Raw genomic sequence first — 21,965 nt, 5'->3', positions numbered from 1 at the left:
GTAAGTGAAATCTTGGTATTTCTACTCAGAATGATTCCTGAGCTTGCACTTTCAAACACTACAAAACAAATAAAATATTCACATCTATATTCTAAACCATTCAAGTTCAATGCTCGAGTCAACAAGCAGATGCCACCCTTCCTCACCCCCCGACCCACAGATATCATGCCTCACAGGATTCACGCCATCACTACCAACTGATCAGTGTTGGCAATGGAGATGAACCCCAAACCTGGTGAACAGGGCAGCAATAGCACATTCAGACTCCTGTGTGCAAATTAAAGCAAGACATCCCCTCTGGGGAGGTTAATTACGAAAACACTCCTGCTTCCAGAGGCTGAGTGGGAATTCAGCCCCATTCACCCCCTCACCCAGGCCCCCAGGTGCAGGGCTTGGTCTGCACCTGGGATTCATGGGGCCATGATGAACTTATTTCTAGTCTTTCCCTCTCTCAACTCGCGTACTGTACATTCTCTGCAGTTCTACCTTCTCATGAATGTAAGTCCCATTTTGACTGTTCACCTTATCAATTAAAAATCTGAGGGAGCACTTCACAAATTAGCAAACAGCCAGAGAAATAAAGGGATATATCATACCTCAAGTTAGTAAAGCATTGAAATACAAAATATACTTTCCAGACTCTCAAAGTGATTTTTTAATCAGACCACTTTTTCCTTACTATTTAAAAATGTTACTCCATCAGCTTTCAAAAAATTCACACACTAAATTCTTTTTAGTAAAAATGTAACATAAGCCCCTCTTAATCTGGTTTAATGTTATCATAGTGACTTGAACCCTTTTACGCATGAGGCAGAGCATATATAAATAAATACAATTACAAATACGCAGAATATTAGTATATTGGACTAATAAGATTGAACAGCTTTTGTAGTGGACATTTTGCAGGAAAGTACAGGGAATACAATTTCATCCATGGCGATGGTACATCTGTGTTATAATGAGCCATGTCATGGCAACTAACATATATAATATAGGGATAAATGGGGGGAGGGGTCCCTGTGTTGCCTACAAAAGCAGTATAAAGCACATGAATATGAGAGGGCATTAGCAATCTCTTCTATACAAAGTATGTAACTGAAATCATTTCTTTATAAAAAAGTAATTTATAGAATTATAAAAACCAAAAGAAGAAAAAGTAATTTATATGCTATTTTAATGCAGTACCATCAAAATTTTTTCAATGATCATTAAACAGTGGTATTATAAAGCAAAAAAGTTCACTTATACAATGGGGCTAAAAATATCTTCACTATTAAAGAGCCCTGACTTTCTGATTTAAAACAAAGGAACTCCAGTAAAATTCCTTTTATCCTTCTGCAGGAATTGGAGCATGAGGTTATAAGCAATGAGAAGCTATATATTTTAGAAATTAGTAAGTTAAGGAATATTAGTAATACTAAAGCTTCCTCTAAGCACTAAGTGAAGTGGTAATTCTGAATTTGCCTCATCTTAGATAACCAATGCAGCCTCATCAAGGACAGATTGGCATAGCTGCTTTCTCAGTGAGGGCTCAAGCATCAGCTCAGGAAGCATTCTTAAAGTGTTAAGGATTCAAGACCTTACACAGAAACCTAATAGAAACCTACTCAATTATCGTTAACAGGAATTATGCATCTTTAGATAAAGTATTTGGCATCTGTTAGCAGTTTGGATAAATATCTCTGCTGTTTTTCAAAACTAGTTTCATGGAAAACGAGATAATCACCAATTTCTGAAAAACAGGGCAAGCTTCAGAAAAACATAGTAGAAACTGTGAGAATTTTGTACCTGAGCAACATAATTAAGTTTAATAAGTATGAAAACTAAGACATTTTAAATTATAAGATACAAATAAGTCTAATGTTTAGTACATTACCATATAGATAAAATAAGGGAAAGAGGGGTTCTGGTTAATTGACCTCTGGTTAACCATTAAGTTTTATTATTGGATTTTAAAGAACCAAGACATAAGTGAAGAGGGGCAGAATATGCCTTTCTAAAATATGCCTTTGCTATAAGGATTATTTTGAGCTGAAGGCACTTAAAAAATAGCAGCTGCAAAGAGAAACTTTTTGTAAATTCCCCTTATTTGCCTAAAGACAGATCTACCAAAAACAAAACAAAACAAAAAAAAACCTCAAATGTCATAAATCCCTTCCCCCGGAGTTTCATCAACCGGGTAGGACTGACTCTTATCACAGGGAAGGGGACCAATGGAACAGAATCAAGAGTCCAGAAACAAACCCCCACATAAACAGTCAACTATGAGCTGAGCTCACAGAAACAGAGAGAAGAATGGTGATTGCCAGGGGTTGGGGGGTAGGGAAAATGGGGAGATATTGGTCAAAGGATACGAACCTCCAGTTCTGGGATCTAACATACAGCATGGTGATCACAGCACTTGTACTTGTTATTAGTCTTGTATTACAGTTAGTACTATACTATGTACTTGAAAGTTGCTAAGAGAGTAAATCTTAAATGTTCTTACCACAAGAAAGAAACGGTAATGATGTGATGTGAGAGAGGTGTTGCCTAACACAACAGTGGTAACCATTTTGCAATGTGTCAGTGTATCAAATGAATACATTATATACCTTAAACAATGTTCTATGTCAATTATTTTACCATAAAACAATTCATGGTCTCACCAAATCTGGTTAATCTGGAATTATTCAACTGTCATATGTATAAGATAACCAAGTAGCATCTCAATAACTATCCCTATGTCCACAACACACTTCTGATAACATCTTTCAAATTCTGTACAGGAGAAATCTTTGATATAGTATCTTTACTTCTTAGCAGTCATTCTCTACAACAATTAGTTTCCATGTCATTCGTAATGTGAATTGGAAGAGTTGACCTCTTAACATTTTTGAGTCTCCATCAATTTCCAAAAACTCGTTTCCTACCAAGACTAATATAATTTAAAGATACAGGAATTCTGAAAATAAAAGAGATAGGAGTGATATATGGATGGCATTCTCTCTTTATTGGGTTTCTAGCCTTCTTTTCATCAACTAATAACTACAAAATAGGTACCAACCCGTATCTAGATCAAGTAGAAAGAAAAGGTGGTGTTGGCAGTGTTAACTTTAATAATATTCTTTTAAACAATATTTTAGGTTTTATATTTTTACATTTTTAATTTTTTTTTTCAAATTCTAATAGCCCCTTAAATTCATTTAAAAAGATTTTTACCTATATGATTATAGTTTTGCATTTGGTAGCACAGAGGATAAAAACGTGGTCATTTTATATAAAAAAATATATCCTACAAAATGTATCCAAACTGATGTCTCAGTTAACAAATTTTAAAAACACATCAGTAATTTTTGTTCTTCCTTTGTAAATTTTTTCCTTTCCAGTTTATTTTTTGCCAGACTGAATGGATTCGTATTATTTACTATTAAAGATCCTTATGCTGGCATCAGTTAGCAGCTGTGTATTTGCAAATTTAATAACTACATCATCTCAAAAAGGTAACTGAGACAAATGGGTTAGTGGCTTGTGTTTAACGATTTCACACAAGTGTTGAGAAAACTGATAAGTCTTTGCTTGTGTTTAAATAAAAAAGCAAACCAGAAATTTTTCTTTTAATCTTTACATTATGATTTTCACGTATATACTATAAGGGAGAAAAAGTAACTTTCCCTCTACCCTTCTAAGTTCTCAGCTGGGACCTCCATAACAAAAGACAGATTAGCAGGAGAAAAACAGAGAAGTTTATTAACTTGTATATCTTCTATATACATGGAAGATACACAAGGAAAACTACTAACTCAAAGAGGTGGCTTAGAATTCAGACTTACATCTTCAGCTAAAAGCAAAGAAAGAAGGGTGTGGGGGAAGCCAATTAGGGGGAAGTAACAAGGAAAAGTACGGTAAACAAGGGTAAGGCTTGGTATACAGATTTACATCTCTGCTTCTCCATTTACAAGATTCTCTGGTGATTTAGTCATCTTCTTGGTACAGAGAGGGAGACGCTCTTACAAATGAAGATTTCCTTTATAAATATAAATTTCTCTTACAAAATGTTACTTCTACTATTTTCAGAGTTTCTCCTGTGTCTGCTGTTTCGCAAAATAATCAGCTCAAAATATCCTTATGCCAAAAAAGTGTATTTTGGTGTGGCATATTCTGGTCTCCTACAATATAAAATGACAACATCCTAGGCAAACTTCTGATCGGGCACAATCCATTTCAAGTTATAGTGTGATATGATTGTTTTCTTCCATTTTATTCAAAGAGTAAATATCCCTTATAGTCTTTTACAGATTTCTATAGGCCAATGATTTAATAAACAATGACTGGATAAGTAAGAAATGGATTTTCTTTGAAGTGCATAGATAAGGAGAAGGCTTTAGCATGATTCATTAATAAAATAAAAGAGTGAGGACCCATGAAATTAGTGGTTTAAGAGATCTGGTTGCTAGAGACATGATGGCAGCAGAACCTGATGCCTGATCTTTGCTGAAGGTTAACGTTAGAAAATGTGCAACTCTATTAAAAATTTGTTTTCATAGTATCTAGTTTTAATTTTATGTAGTACTAATTGGTTTTTAGAAAAAAAGTATTTTACATTTATATTTTTAGTAAAAGATTAGGTTTTCCATAATATCAAGCATGTATGTAGCATAAATGTTAAACTTTTGTAGGGCTAACTAACGTGCATTTATATTTCTTAAAATGGAGACTGTGCCATGAATTTGTCAAACAGAACTTTAAAAAAACAAAATGAGACATTAACTCATGAATACTGTCTATTCAGATGAACAGTCCTATGGCTTTCTAGTTTTGTTCTAGACTCCTGATCTGCAGCACATTACATTTTCTGAGCCGTCGTTCTATCTCGCAGGGTTTACTGTGAAATTCAAATGAGATCAGGGCTATGAAACTGAGAAATATTATTTAATTTGACAACTGGTTACCGTCGTCAGCTCCTCATTTTTCCCTTCTTACAAATTTCTTTACTCACTACTTTGTAAGAGAAGACTATGTTGCTCAAGTAAGAATGCCTTATTAAATTTTGGTAAAAATTTAAAGTATTTGAAAAATTCTTTAAATTTTTTAAAATGTTCACATTATTTTTATTAAATAGATTTGCAGAAAACATAATTAGAAGTGTTTCCAGGTAATTTGGCAAAGATCATTAGAGTTTAGTTAAGAGGATTATTTTAGAATGCCCAAGAGAAAACTAAAGAGTACAAATTTATAGGAACTATTTTACTTCCATTTAAAATATAGAATATAAATTATGATGAAATTTTAAAATGTAAATGAAACAATATATGAAAGATAATTTTTAATGCATAATCCTGGAAAATGAAATACCCAATCTCTCTATCTGCAGCTAACATATAAATACTCAAGGAATATTTTCGAGATAGAATATCTCATAGAAAAACAAAGGTACCCTAAGAATTTATTCTAAACAGTATTGAGTAAATATGCAGCAAAATATTTTCTTTTTTTCCTAACTAACTGGAGAAGAAAGCTAGAATGAGTGCAGTCTTCATTACAAAATTCTTTTTAAAGATACTTTATCTCTCAAGTATATAAATTAAGTCACATAAGTCAAAAGAAGTGAACCCCAATACACATTCCACTTATTTTAATCAACTTATTTTAAATTATTTGTAATAAACATTTTTTTCTTTATCAATGGATTTTTCTAAAGGGCTTAAGAATACTCAAAAACAGCTCTCCTACAACCTGGGTGTCCATCAATGGATGAATGGATAAAGAAGAGCTAGTGCATATATACAATGGAATATCACTCAGCCATAAAAAAAGAATGAAATCTGCCATCTGCAACAACACAAGTGGACCTAGAGCGTACTGTGTTGAATGGAGTAAGTCAGACAGAGAAAGACAAATGCCATACGATTTCACTTATATGTGGAATCTAAAGAACAAAATAAACAAAAACAGAAACAAATGCATAGATACAGAGAACATTTTGATGGTTGCCACTTGGGAGGGGGTGTTGAGGGGATGGATGAAAAGGGGGAAGGGATTAAGAAGTACAAATTGGTAGTTACAAAATAGTCATGGGGGTAGTGGCTGGATGGCTCAGTTGGTTGTAGCACGCGCTCTGAACGGCAGGGTTGCCGGTTCGATTCCCACATGGGCCAGTGAGCTGCACCCTCCACAACTAGATTGAAGACAATGAGCTGCCACTGAGCTTCCGGAGGGGTGGCAGGATGATGGCTCAGTTGGTTAGAGCGTGAGCTCTCAACCACAAGGTTACCGGTTCCTGCATGGGATGGTGGGCTGCACCCCCTGCAACTAAAGATTGAAAACGGCAACTAGACTTGGAGCTCAGCTGTGTCCTCCATAGCTAAACTGAGGGACGGCGACTTGGAGCTGATGAGCCCTGGAGAAACACACTGTTCCCCAATATTCCCCAATAAAACACACTGTTCCCTAATATTCCACAATAAAATTTTTTTTTAATTGTCATTTTAAAAAAATTGTCATGGGACGTAAAGTATAGCATAAGGAATATAGTCAGTAATACATATTGTAATAACTACATATGGTGTCAGATGGGTACTGGATTTATCAGGGTGACCTGATAAATAAATGCCTAATTATATATAAATGCCTAATCACTATGTTGCACATCTGAAACTAATATAATATTGTATATCAACTGTAATTGGAAAATAAAAAAATTATTAAAAACAACAGCTCTCCTAGATAGGTTAAGCAAACTCTGTTCAATCATATTTATACATTTTATTATATTACACAGAAATTTTTACTCCAAAAAAGTTTTGCTTTTTAAAAAAGTTAACGGTCAGCCAATCCTCTATTTAAATTAACAGAAAATTTGAATTAATAGAGACACACTTAAGAGAGTCAATATTCATACCATGGTATACTTCAAAGGAAAAGAAACTTAGGTGGTCTTTTTCACATTTATAGTTTTTCTTCACATGAACTAAATAAAAAGGCAAGTCTGTACAAAAGTTAAACTCTTAGAAAAGTTCAACTCCTTAATGTTGTACAGGTACAGAGATTTTTAATCCATGCTGTCCCTTCCATTTCCACAATTTCCACAGCCTGTGACCTATTTCATGTTTTCTTTGCTTCTTGACTAACCTACTATAACTTCTTCCTCACTGGTCTCTCTCTTCCTCTTTCAATGGGATTCTATGAAAAATAAAATCTTTGTCGTTAAAAAATAAAAAAACCTTGGAAAGAGCTAGGTTAAATTATGTTAAAAAAAACTTTTCTTTAACTTGCAGTACTCGTCTCTGCCTTTAATATTCCATGTATACTGTAAACTCCCAAGATACTATAGTACATAAACATTTTAAATAATATGCTGGTGTTCTAAGCAGCATGAAAAATGTTGGGATAACAGCTGAACTACTGTACCAGTCAAGATCCTACTGTACCTCCCACTGCGCCTCCAGGACCTGGGGACACCCACTGCTGTTTTACGCCTCGGTGCCTCCGTGCATGATGCCACTCTGCCTGGGACGTCCTTCCTCTCACCTCTGCTTATTGAAATCTTGCCCAGCCATAAAGGTGCACAATCAAAAGGTACCTTCTCCAGGAAGTCACTTCAAATTCTCCCCAATTCAATTTATTTTCTACTTTCCCCAAGGACTCTATAATTTTATTACAGCATTTATTCATCTGCCTTAGGTGATACTGTAAATAGAACTTTCTCCCTCACTAAATTATACGGCCTGGAAAACAAGAACTGCCTAGTACATACTTGGCATTCAAAACACTTCTGAATTGAAATAGTGATTTTAATTTTTCCAAAGAACGCCTGAAAATAGATCTCATTTTATGATACAAATACATACAAACCTGCAAAACTGGTAGAACAGATGTTATCACCTTCCTCCACCCACCCACCACCATTTGATAGATTTTATAAACATCATAATTATTAAACAGTTAACATTGCTTGAACATTAATATGTGCTAGGTACTGAGCTAAGTGTTTTACACAATTTATTTCATTTAATCCTCAAAACAATCATTAAGGTAGGTTCCATTATTACCATCTACAAATGAGGCAAAGTTACATGCCCAAGGTCTGGCTGCTAGCAAAATAGGGCTAGGTAAGGGGCAGAACTTAGAATCAAACCCAAATCTGTCTGACTGCAAAGCCCATGCTGTTAACTGCTACCGTAGACTGCTCTGCCTTTCGGTACTTGCCCAAGTAGTTCCCACTAATAAACCATGATGCTAATCACAGCTCATTCAAACATAGTTAATATACAGCATTATCTAGACTCAAGGATTTCAAATTTCATTAAAATAAAATCTGGCATCTATACTATTGAACCATAACTGCAATGTGAAAATGAAAGAATTGCTTACTTGCGCAATTTGCCTTCTGCCACGTGGAATTAAAAAACTCAGACAGAATCACAACTATTTGCATTCTGTCTGCCATCAAGAGACTTCTGGCGCAATTAGGACTCTCTGAAGTATTCTGTAACAACAAAAAAAGATAGGAAAATACAAATTGAGTATTTTTAGAGTTCCCAAACCACAACCTGAGGCAATTGAGATATTTATTCTAAGCATTTAACATTTTGTTTGATATAATCAAATAATGATATCATTAATAACAATTGTAATAAAACAGTAGCAGCTAACATTTATTGATATCAGGTTCACTTGCAAGGGAAGAAAATCTTTGCTTCTTAAATAAGGACTTGCTCCTATAGTACAATCTTTACAAATTGTGTACGTCATATTTCTTACTTTTTACGCATAGGAAAGCTATTCACCAAAATGTAGCAGTGGTTATGTCTGAATAATGGAAATATGGTGATTTTTCTTTTCCTTTTTTTTTTTTTTGCCTCTTTTACACTGTTTACATTTTTCTACAATTAACACATATTATTATACACATTTTAAAATCTGGTGGGTAAATGATCACAAAACATTGAGTTTTATCTTCTGAACAAATTTTGATTAAAAATCTTATAATCTACATCCAGTTTGTACCCAAATAGAATATGCTTTCTACAGATCATTTTAATAATGAAACTCATGCTATGCAAATAATATATCCAAATTCCTAAATTATTTGATCCTTATCTATTTCATTTCCTTTTTGCCCCAAGCAAGGAACTAAGTCCAGATGACCCTTCATTCTTTCAAAGTTAATTAACTCCTGCTACTTACCAGGCACTATAAGAATCCTGGTATTTTGAGGATACAAAAAGCATAAGGTAGTGTCAACACTCGGGCTCCAAGAACCTCCTCAGACACATAAAGACAAAGAATTAAATAGTGTGATGAGTAATAAAAGAGAAAGAGGGATAACTCTAGAAAAGAACTGATCAGCCATGTGGGGTGAGAAAAGAGGGGAAAAGGGCTTAATGGCAGAATTCCTACTTTAAAATATCTCTGTTCACTTTAGGATGGTTACCCTCTCTGTGGCTTAGTTTTGTCATCTCATTAAAAGATGCATCCAAATGAATGCTTGCTTTTAAAATAGTGAATTGAACAAAACATTTAAAAGTCCCTTGCTTGGAATTGCTTTCAGAGCAATATAAGCCACAGGATTAGAGCTCGGCCTGAGGAGTCAGACAGCCTCGGCCACAAGCTGGTCATCTTGGGCAGCTCACATAACCTTTCTGAGGTTCAGTTTCATAACCATGAGTCCTATAGGGACTGCATTAAATGAAAACCACATACAATAACCACTTAGCACAGTCTGGCACCTAGAAGTAACTGATATATGCTATTTCACCTAGTTACCTTGCTGCCAACCTAAAGTGCTCTCAGTGGGTGTAGTTGGCTAAGCACAATCATTACTTAATTGAATCTACATAAGCAGGTGAGATTCAATTAAGTGAGAAGCAGTCATAAGCAGGTGACTGGCTATTTAAAAAATCAACATAACATAGCTTGGATGAGCGGTCAATGTGTGGAACAGTTCAGTTGAGGAAGACATCAGTGTAGTTGGTGAAAATTGGGAAGAGTTTCTGGAGGAAGTAAGATTTGAACTAAGCCCTATACTAAGAAAGGGACGAGGATTCTAAAATGGGGGAATAAAGTGATCCTTGGGGGAAAGTGGGCATGATCACATGGTATTCAGGGAGGATTCAGTAGGCCGATATAGCTAGAACGGAGGGCACCTCTGTGAAAGTGGAGGCACTGGAGAGACAAGTTAGGTCAAAGTTAGGAAGAGTCCTGAGGGTCATAAGCATCATACAGTGGGAAACTTTCTAAGATTTTTGAGAATGACATGAAGAGCAGAGTTAGGGGAATATACGTCTAAGTCACTGTATGTAGGGTGAGGAGGCATAGACTAATTAGACCGTTTCCAAAGTTCAGGTATGATGAAAAGATGGTGGCAACCGTGGAAATGGAAGAGAAGTGATAAATGATCCCGATGATGATGATGTAGTCACTGAGTACCTAATGGTTCCAAATGCTCCAAATGCGTAAGTCATTTAATCCTTGTAACAACTCTATGAAATAGGTAGTGGTAGCGGTATCCTTCTGGGTTCAAGCCCAGCCTCTTCCATTACATGGCCTTGAATAAGTTAATCACTTTGAGGCTGTTTCTTATAGTATATATCCACCTATATACAGAGGGTGCCAAAAAAATGTATGCACATTTTAAGAAAGGAAAAAGCTATTAAAATTGTAATACTCAATATATACCGATAACAGAAGATGAATACAAGTCATGCGTATATATTCTTTTGACACCCCCGGTATTTTTTAAGATGAGAGGAAACAACAATGTAGGTTTCTATATAGCCCATGCTTTTTACAAGCATCTTCATACCTGCTACTTCTTTACATGTACACCTTCACTCCTCTGCCCCACACCCTCTCAAATTTAGGTGTCAGCTTTCGTCACTGACCACTCTGTCTACCCCCAGCCTCAGTGCAGATCAGCACCCTGGTACATGCTTTGGTAGCATCGGGGTCGTTTTCTGTGCAACACTTTATCACACCTGAACTAAATGATTACTTGTATAATGGCATGTTTGGTGTCTGTTTTCCCTACCACACTACAAGCTCTGCTCATTTACAGCTATATTGCTAGTAAATACCACTAGCCTGCACAAAATAGGTACTCAACAATTTTTTGAATGAATACATAAGCATTACATTTTCTGATCTCTAACAAAAGACAGATTGTTATGCTATGTTCCAATTTTCTGCCTGTATTCCTAAGAATTTATGTATTAATCTATATTAAAAGTATGTTGAACACTTCCAGATACACACCCCCAATCACTAGCACCTTCATAAATATATATATATATATGTATCTAAACGTCCATCTAGCTCAATTTTAAACAAACCAAGTAGAATAAGACAGAGGTTAGCAATTCAGAATCTGCAGGGCCAAAGCATCCTGGCAACAATTCTAATGATGCAGAACAGGTCACGAAACCATATCCCTATCAGCTTAAACTAAAAGAAGAAAGTATGACTCTAAGGAAGGGGGAGTCCGTTAGTTCTACATTCAGGTTTCACAAACCACTGTATTCTTTACCTGGAGATAATAAAACTGTATGTATATGTGATCCTCATAATTTCAAGAGGAAGTGCCAAGAAAAAAGAATTCTCATCAGATAATTCTATTACAGTTAAATGAACTGGTATGCTGGACCACAGAAATAGCTTGCTCATTTCTACCTTTGATTCTTTTTCTCCTCGTTATACTGCCCTTCTCTCCCAATCAGTAGACATGGATTCACCCTAAAGAGGTGAGAAAGTATGTTTTGTTCAGAATTCAGCTTGTAGGTTTTCTCTGATTAAGCCCACCTTGCTCTGTTCCTTCTTTTAATTCAGCATCTCCTTCATCCTTTCGCTCTACATTGCTGTTGTACAATTCACACATTCACAATGATGATTTTTTTCCTATGTTTCTCAATATATGTTTATTTCCCCAACTACACTGAAAGTTTGAGGCCTGCATCTTATCATCCTTTTCCTTCTACATCCTTTTCCCAGCCCAATATCTAAGAGTAGCATGTACTTGCTGATGAAACTGATTTAAGTGAAAAACTAAGTATATGAGTCAATGAAAATATGTTCCTCTTGAGAAATAACACCCCACATCACACTCCTTGATTCCTTCAAGTTCACACCTAACAAACTCAGAACACACTTTTCTCTATGTTCACTATTACACTGGATGGTTCAACTCCCAAACCAATCCCAAAAGCCTATTAAATCCACGAAGTACCTCAGAACTGTAGAAATCATGCTTTTGAGCTAATAAATCACATCAAACACTGAGGAAAATAGGAAAAAGAAACCAAAGTCTAGGATGAGTTGGAGAGGATATGCAGATTGGGGAAACAGTTTTCCTGCCTTTTTCTCTTTACTCTCTTCCTTTCACACAAGGGTGGAGTGAGGCGAGCCATTGCCCAGATCACTGGTAGAAATCTGGGGCACAAAGGAGAAATTTCTGCCACTCCCACACTGGGAAGGGGAATTCATGTGGAAATTCATACTCAGATTGGGTGATGTCCATAATACTGTACCGCTAGAGTTTGTAGTAATTTTTAACCTCTTCCTAATGTCACAGTATCTACACAAATGAGAAAAGCATTTGCTGCCTCAAAAGGTCCACGCTTTGCATCATGACTCAGTCATTCTGGCCACAAAACAACTCACCTTTGCTCCAAACACAATATGATGCCATATTATATCACCTGCTGTAGGTGACAGGGACAAGTTTTGGGGGCTTTATTTTAAAATCATAGTATGAGGTGTACGACCCAAGAGGCATGTCTTGCTATACCCAACAGAAGTATGTCTGAAAAATATTGCATGTAAGACTAAATTTAAACTGCCTTGAAAACTAGCTCTTTACGAAAAGACTGACCACCGGATTTATTTAATTCAAACCAATCCCCTCTTCATGTAAAAAAGAAAAAAATTACGTTAAGTCACATCAGACTGACTCAAAACAGAATGCAACTATATGCAAGTCCACATTTTCTCAAATCAACTACGATTTATGAAAGAATGCCAACCACATTTTCATGAGATGACTTATGCTCTCAACAGAAGAGGAACTTGTATTCCTCTTATATTCCTCAGTCCCAGCCATTCCTCACCATTTCCCTTTGCAAGACGCACCGGCCCACCCCTCGTGACTCCCACCAGCCGACACTCCAATCCTCTCCTACCCTGGACCCTGTCAGCGTTCCTAGAAGCAGGGAAACACCGTCTGTGTCGTTTTGTAAAGTCCCTCTCGGCATCTACCCCACGATGAGAAAAGCTCTAAGGGTACCAGGAAGGAGGGGTGGATCGACCGTTTCCTAAAATTTTCCCTCCCGCTGACTGAGAACTATGACTCTGCGCCAGTTTCCTACGGGTTCCTCACATCCCGACCTTACAGATGAGGACATGAGCGCAGAGCACGCAGCTTGCGCCAAGTGCACCGCAGGTAAGAGGAGCAAACCGCTGCCTGTCAAATAACCCAAGGTCAAAGTGCTGGCAAGTGGGACGTCTGGGTGTGTCCGGCTTCACGGCTCCAGCCCCTAAGCACGACTACACTGCAGTTCTCCCAATCGACGTGGGGTTTCAGGAGAGGGTCCTCCCCGGGAACTGCACGTGGACACGGGAAGAAGCGGTGGTGGAGTTTGGGGGAAGCGGGTAGGAGAGAGAAAGAGAAGGAAGAGTAGGGTTAGGGCTGGAAGAGCCACAAGAAAACTAGTCAGACCTATCGGCACACATGTACCAAAAAGACGCCCGACAGCAGCCAGGAAGGCAAAACTGCAAACCCCAAGCCCTGTCACGAAAGCCCCTTCTCCGATGCCCCGAACGCGACCATGCCGTCCCAGTCCCATCCCTTTTCCTTACAGGTGGGGAACCCGAGGCCCCCCGGGTGAACCAGCATCACACCCTCCTCCTCTCCCAACCCCCCACGCCAGCGGCCCCGGGCGGTCTCCCCTACCCACCCCCACGGCTCTGCTGATGTTGTCCATTTTGGTGGCGACTTGCTGGAAGAGAGGGTAGCAGTTCTGACACAGGCGCACCGGCCGGGCGCCACGCACCAGACACCCGGTCAGCGCGGCGCTGCTGTGGGCGAAGTCGAGCAGCAGCTCCCGGCACTCGGGATCCAAATCCGGCAGGTCCGGGGGCAGCGACAGCGGCCCCAGCCTTCCGCCCTGCAGCAGCGTCAGGGACAAGTCTTCCACCTCCAGCAACTGCTGCTCCGACAGGAGGTCGTACAGGAGCCTGTGGGAGCCGCTCGCCGAGGGCAGCGCGCCCAGGGCCAGTGCCGACCACAGCAGCGGCAGCAGCAACGACCTCAGCCGCGCGCCCGTCGCGTCGGGATCCATCGCAGGGTTCACCGACCCCAGGACGCTCACCGCCGCCTCTCCACCCCGCGCCGGCGCCGCGGACGGCCGCTGCTTCCGGCTTCCTCGGGCGCAGGCCGCGAGCGGGGTCAGGAGGCGCGCGCGTCACGGCCCCGCCCCCGGCGCGCGGCGCCCCGCCCCATTGGCTGCCGTGAGCCTCGCGCGGCCCGCGGGCCGGCGCGCGCACGGGGCCGCGCACACGTGGGCGGCTTCGCGCATCCGGCGGGCGTGCCGCGTGTGACTGAGGCGCGCGCGAGACCCCCCCGCGCAGCGTCGGGCTGTGCGCGCCCGAGACCCGGCTCGCCGGCGCTGTGAATACGCTCGTCCACCACTTGGAGCAGTTAAATCTCGGGGGTCTCGGCCCTCGATCACCCACCGCTTTGCGGGTTCCCTGCGTTCTAGAAGTCACACCGCAGAAGGACGGGCTCGTGCTCGTGGGAACTCCGAGTGAGTGCCCTGAGAACGCTTGCTCGCAGGTGGATTTGCAGATCGGTCACTTGCGGTTTGTTCACATAATTTTCCCCGTCATCCTGTTTGGAAAGATGAACTATATGGAATGTAGTTGGAATATACTTGGAAGATAAGACGTCTGTTGATTGTTTTTTTTTTAATAGTTTTATTTTATTTTATTTTATTTTTACACCCCTCCCCCCATCCACCACCATCCCGACCTCACGTCTGTTGATGGTTTTTGGTAGTGAAGCCTAGTGTCGTCTTCCAAGTTTTTTTTTTTTTTTAACTCTGAACTGCCTACATCAGCGCCGTCCCGTAGACGCAGTGCGATGATGGAAAGAGTCTCTACCTGCGCTGCCTAACACGGTAGCCACTAGCCACACGTGGCTGTGGAGCACGCGGAATGTGCCTACTGCGACTGAGGCACTGAACGTTTACTTGTATTTAATTTAAACGTAAATAGCCCCGCCTGCCTGATGATGCTGTGTCGTTCAGCGCAGGGCTACGTTCTCGCCCTCTGTAGACCGGTCCTCGCGTGGCTAATACCCGCGTTCGCTTGGGACTGAAGGGGTTGCACCTGCACCGAGTGCAAAACCCTGGACATGCCGGACATGCGCCCAACTTCACAAACTCCCGTCCAGGTTCTGACACGCCCGAGGCAATCGTGGGCACACTCTCCAACGAGGCCTGACACCACTGCTGCCTGTGAAAACAGCTTAAGCTAATGGCCTGGAACACAGTTTTCTGACAAGCATCTGATTGACGTGTTTCGTAGAAACATATTTCTTGGCTGTTTTCTGTCATTCTGCTTTTATTTTTGCCTTATGAATTGCAGAGTACTACACTAACCCTTATTCACCGTATGGTGCTAGTCTGTTTCTGAGGGTTCTTAGAGTTACTTTTTACCCATTCTAGTTCGGTATTGTTTTATGTTCCTAAATTTGCTTATGATGGCTAAATTTTTTTTGTTGTTTTTGTTACCAAGAACTGAATGAGTAGGAAATTTGATTTGTATAACAATAAATGATGCTCAAATTGTCCCAGATTTGGCCCGTGGAGCCTATTCAAGCTGGTTTCTGTTTGTTCTTGACATGTCCCCATCGTTCTTGGAGCACATCCTTGCTTTCTGGCACAGGACGGTCCAGGCTACACTCGTGCTTTTCCTGCTCCAGTGGTGGAATCGGCTATTTCTCCAAAGATCCTTGGTTCCTTTTATTGGAGAATGACATTTAGAAGTCATGATACGGGCACTATGAGTGGTCATTATTATTGGGGTGCCTCTGCTACTAGTTCTCAGTGGACAGAGCCAGGGAAAATACACACACAAATGCATACATATGTATGTACACACGTACACATATATAAATATATACACATTTACATTTATATCTGTATGTATTTTCAGCCAATGACATTGCTAATTCTAATCTAACACTGCAGAGCTCATTCTACTTTTGTCCCTTTTCATATCTGTAACTCCCTTCTCTGACAATGAAAAACCAGACTTCCATTATCCTTAATATATTTATTTGAGCAATTCCTTGGAAGATAAGCTCATTCCCAGTCACTGCTGCCCCTTCCCCTGCGTGGAAACCCTTCTTACCTCACTCAGGATCCAATACCCTGCATGAGGCTCACACCCCACCATGTCTTCCTCTCGTTATGTAGGTGCTGCATCTTCTTTTTACAGTTTTCTTCCTTATAGCCTGTTTCCTCCAAGTAGCTTTTTTTCCTCGTTTTTCCTTGAGTACCTGGTGAACTTTGGCTGTCTGCTTATATTTAAGAGAAAGGCACTACAGAGCTGAATGGAACCTCATACACAGGGCTGTTTGCCTGTGGGCATCGCTATAGGCCAGTGTTTCTCAACTGGGGCAACGTCCACGACCCCACCCCTCCCGGGGACATTGCCATGTCTAGAGACATTTTTGGTTGTCACTACTGGGGCAGGGGTGCTACTGGTATCTAGTGGATAGGGAGCAGGAATGCTGCTAAACATCGTACAATGCACAGAATGGTCACCGAAAACAAAGAATTGAAAACATCGATATTTTAGATCTTTCTTCTTGGCAGGTCATACTCTCCAGAGAAGACTCTGCCAATATGCTGTCTGGCTGCCAACATTCTGAGATCCTGGTAGTGGAAAAAGACTAGCAGTCTCCACATTCAGTTAGTAAACTTTTATTTAATTTCATTTTCATTAAGTTGCTCCTGCCCTCCAATTTACTTGTGCCTCTTGGTCCAGAATGCTTCTGCTTCAATCTCACCGGAGATCAGAACTTCAAGGATATTGTGCTGGAATCAGAGTGCAAAAAAGTTGTAGGAAGGGCATTGCAAACACTTTCAAACAATCATCCTGTTTTTAGCTCCTCCATCACCTACATTTTCAGACGTACCTGAATTCCCCCACTTCCTGGGTAGTTTTAGAATTCTACGATGTAATTCACTTGCTTTTTTTTCCACTGCAGCTTAGGATTCAGTTTGCTGATTCTCCTAAGTCAATTGTCATCAGTCCTTCTGCTTTCCAGCTTCTGATATTCTTATGTTGTTTTCTCCCCTCCTGTTCTCTATGTCTTTATGTGTCTGTTTAAAAATCCTTTTGAAGTCATTTTGTTGGGATTTCAGGAAGGAGTAGATCTAATCGTGCCTTCAACTTGCTATCTTAAACTGTAGTCTCCTCTGTTCTACCTCACTCTTTATTCTCATTTCTTTATTAAAGTAATTAGAATGTCTTATGCCCCACCCCCAAATGATAGCCTCATGGAGAATGTCAATTGTGTCCCATTTATATTTGTATACTCAGAAATACCTGGCCTAAGGCCTTGCACATAGTAGGCTCTCAATACATTTGTTACATTGAATTTATGTAATGCAAATACACATCTGCTTTAAATGCTTTTTCCATTGAAAATGTCGACTGGCAAAAATAACTCTCCAGATAACTCCACAAGAAAAACAGTTTATCGGGAGGGGGAGGAAAAAGAAACAAAAAGCACCACCGCAGTGCTGGAAGGCACACCTCCAACCCCCGGCTCCAACCAGCTCCCACAGTGAAGAAGGAAAATAATGGCCCGGTTCCAAGATGGTTATTCTGTTTATTAGCATCCTTTCCTCTGAAGTTACCACAAAGTTCAACAGGAAGTCAGGGCTAGAGAGTCAAGGGGGGGGGGACGGGGGGAAGCCCAGCTCCACCCACAGTCCTCCCAGGTCCATGGTTAAGCATCCCAAGATGTCAGTCAGTTCACTTTTATCAATACATGAGTAGAAACTTATATTTTCCTAATTTTTTAATGTGTATACCTTTTTCAACACGAAATTTGAAATATTCTTTGTAAATCGTATTCACTGGGTACACGACAACAGAAGCAGAAATAAGCAATTGTTACAAAGTAAAGTATATGAATGTCCACGTCTCAGAGAAGTGGATGTTCTTCAGTTCACCTATGGTAACATTTGGAACAAGTACCACTTGTCATCTTTCCACTGTGCTTACTTGAAGACTGGGCCAATGTTAAATTATTTGCTTTGCTCCTTTTGTAAATTATTTTATTTTCCTTCCAACTCAAATTTTTCCCAATTGCTCTATTCAAGTAAAGTCATTTAATCTCCCCTGTTCTGATTGATATTGTAATTATCCAGTTCTTTCCAGCTGTGTCCAACCCAGTTTTATATGAAGAATGGAAAGCTATGCTTTCTTTATTTGAATGATAAAACTATAGACAGGCTCCTTTTTTTTCTCCCGAAAATTAGAGAAATAAATTTTCCACTGGGGGGAAAATAATCTGCTGCTCTGAGTACCATGGGGGAGATAGATATCTCTCCATCTCCTCTTATTAGTCTAACATTTTAATGTTTCATTAAAATGCTAACATTTTAAAGACTGACAACTATTTAAATTAATTACTACTTTGATTTATATATATATATGTATATATATATAAATACACACATATATATATATATATATATATATATATATATATATATATAACCAAGATCATCTCATTTGACTCTCTCAGGGTACCTTTATTGTATTCCTAGATCCTCAGAGACTGGATTCTCCGTGTATTTGAGAATAATTATTGGCTGATCTGATAGAGGCAACAATGTGACTGTGGGTCTTGCCAATAGGCTTCCATCAAGACAGTCTATCTGTTGGATCTCTTTTGGTTTCAAGAAACAGAAAACAACTTAAATTAACTTAAGCAAAAGTGGAAAATAAGAGGATGAACCCAAGACCATGTCTCAGGATGGACTGGAACTGTGCATCAGACATTCTTTCTGTCTTTGTTTCACTCTATATATCTCTTTTTAACTACCCAGTATTCATGGTAGAAAAACATGGCTGCACACACTCGATTTTCATATCTCCTGCATTAAAGATTTCAACCTAGACAAAGACCAAAGACTTACTCCTGATTCCAAATTTTCCAAGGCTGAGTCTCTGTTCAGGCCAAACTGTAGTGAGGGCAAGATTTAGATGGTCATACTTTATAACCATGGCTGCTTGGAGGCTATCCTGTGACCAGGTGGATGAAGGGGAAAGGGAGAAGTTTGCAGAGAAGGGAGGCTGAATGGCAAACTTAATAGTTTCCATTACAAGGTCCTTCTCTTCCCTCCTAGTGGAAACTTCATCTTAAACAGTGGCCTACTGGAGCCCATGCTGGGGAAAAGGAAGTGGATGGTATCAAGGTAGATTGAGTAAAGGAAGGAATTCTGAGGCAATTGGGCCTGTTGGGGCTCCCTTCAATTCATATCACAAGTATTTTTTTTTAATATAGCTCATTACTTGGGGCATTCTTACACAAAGAGATTTAATTGACTGTGACAAATATATTCCTGGTTTTTGAGCCATCTTCGTATTCAAATATATGTTAATTATCTAGATCAGCTTTGCAGAGATTCAACTCAGTTATCATACTCCCTTAAACGATAATGACAGACAAGCAGTGACTCATTTGTTTCCCTCCTTTAAACCAGTAGTTTCCAGCCTGAGATTCCCTGGACATCTAGGAGTTCATAAGGGAAGAATGGAAGATCCATAAACTATTTCCAATATTGCGTAAAGTCTAAAGGAAATCATACATTTACCTGACACAAAGCCATCTAAAACATCAAATTTCTGTTTTAGAATGGAAATATATCGAGTCAGGGCAGCAAGCCTGTTCTGCCATGGTGATCTTAAGCTCAGGTTACAGACACACAACAAAGTGGACAGAAAAGGTTTCTAAGATACTAATTCTCTTCTTGCAGTCCAAGCTGTCAGAAACCTTTCAAACCCTAGGCCTTAGTACACATAATTGCCTGAAATCCAGTTTGAAGCAAAGCCACTCCTCTTCTTATAACCAAGACATGTCAGTAAGTCATTTTCAACAGCCTTGAATTTTTCTCTCTTATCTCACCAAGGCTCAAAACTCTACACTAAGTTGCTATTTCCATACTACCTTTCAGAAAAGTAATCAATCCCAATTCAAATGAGAAAGCTTACAATTGCAATATCATTTTTAAATGTACCCTCCACTTCAGTCTTGGAAATGATGTATCTAAATTTGAAAAAAAGTTAATGAGATTAGAAACAATAACGAAAATACAAATTCTAATAGGAAGTATTGGTTTTTTTAAAGCATTGTTTTAAGTTATAAAGTTACATATTTATTCGAAATTGATTCATATGTGATGGGTAGATCACCTCCCAAATGTGCTTCTTTGTGAGGCTATGAAAAGAGGGGAGAAGTATGGAGGACATGCATTAATGAGAGTAAGGTCTTCTCATCCTTACATACTGGTATAGGACGTTCTTTGTAAAGCAAATGTGGTGAAAATTCCCCTTTTCTTCCACTAAGCATCTGTGAGTCTTTCTTTTTAGATGTAATGAGTTTTGGTGGGTGCATGACAAGAAAGAGATTCAGTGTAACAAGCAATCATGTTATTTTAAAAAGCTCCATCTCAAATTAAGTTTACATGTGGTAGCTTTTTAGAGAGGGTGGTTGCAACATGTGAGCAATTTAAAAGTATAACATTTCATTTACAGGTTCAGAGTAGCTTTCAATTCTCTTACTAGTGTGCTTCTAATTAAATCTTAATTGTACCATTCATCATTATGAAATGAAAGAAACACTGTTATATGGGATTTTCCATAAGAGGAACTCAAGATGGCCCTCAAAAAATGGCTAATCCAGAGAAAAGGAATAAAATGTGGAAATGAGCCTTCAAATTAAAGCCTAAGATTTGAAGTTGCATAATTATTAAATTATCACAAGTAATATCTTTTTTGATAGACCCAAATGATTTAAATACATAAGATTAGTTACAGTAAATCACCAGAATTCAGGAGCAGCAGTAAGTAGGTGGCAAAATGTAATAAAAATTATATATACAACAACTTAACTTGCTACTTTATCGTATACCAATTTTTAAATCTATCCTTGTGAAATAAACATTTTTTAAGTTGATTTATCTTAAAGACGAAAGAAGAAAGGACCAAAAATGCAAGTCGCCCAATGCTGCTTTTCTTGCCGGAAACAGGTTATTGGTGTCATCACAGGAAAGAATTCAAGGACGCACCAAATAAGCCAAGCAATCAGTGGATTTATTTTAAGAAAAGGAAATAGTACACTCTGAAAACGGCGTGAGAGTGCAATTAGCTGGAGTTCACCTTGAGGTGCAAGATGGCGTCCTGAGTCACCAAAATCTAGTTCTGGCCGATCTGGTAGGTGCACCTTTTCTGAAGAATGATCTCATCTCCTTCCTTTGTCTCCCCTCACATTTTCCTTCCTTTCTTTCCCCCTCTCTCCCCATGGCCCAATTCTTTCTATCTATGGTAACACTTTCTTGTGGGAGAGGAATTTGTCTGAATTATAGGATAATTGTTACTCTTGTCTCATTACACCTCTTTGGCATGTACTTGAGTAATTTATATTTTCAATTTAGGAAATAATTTTCAAAAATAAATCAACTCCCCTTCCATTTTTAATTCCTCTTGTCTATAGAGTCATCATTTCTGAAATATAGTGAGTTTGATTTTAGAATTTAAGTCAGCTTACTCTTTTCCATTATCTCCTGCAACTAGCTCTATAGAGAATAAATGAAATAGTAACTTAAAGACTATACCAAGAAAGACTCCAACAACTTGGTGGAATTGAAGTTGAAAACAAGAAATGTATTTCTCATATCCAGAGCTAGAAG

The 21,965-nt window shown here is 39.1% G+C and overlaps 1 protein-coding gene across 1 annotated transcript in view; it reads right to left on the bottom strand.

Annotated features, from left to right (window-relative positions):
- OSTM1 (osteoclastogenesis associated transmembrane protein 1) overlaps positions 1-14,458 on the bottom strand; it is a 25,012-nt gene extending 10,554 nt beyond the window's left edge. Inside the window, exons 1-2 of the mRNA XM_081035226.1 lie at positions 13,929-14,458; positions 8,353-8,467 (exon numbers count right to left, since the gene is read on the bottom strand). Of these exons, the coding sequence (XP_080891352.1) occupies positions 8,353-8,467; positions 13,929-14,312 (499 nt within the window). The 5' untranslated portion in view covers positions 14,313-14,458. The remainder of the gene's footprint in view (positions 1-8,352; positions 8,468-13,928) is intronic.
- Between the last annotated feature and the right edge of the window lie 7,507 nt (positions 14,459-21,965).

The sequence above is a fragment of the Rhinolophus hipposideros genome (genome assembly GCF_964194185.1).
Source record: "Rhinolophus hipposideros genome assembly, chromosome: 3".
In the NCBI taxonomy this organism is placed as follows: Eukaryota; Metazoa; Chordata; class Mammalia; order Chiroptera; family Rhinolophidae; genus Rhinolophus; species Rhinolophus hipposideros.
Note: the sequence above shows the minus strand (reverse complement) of the source record. Positions and strands in the feature narration are given on the sequence as shown.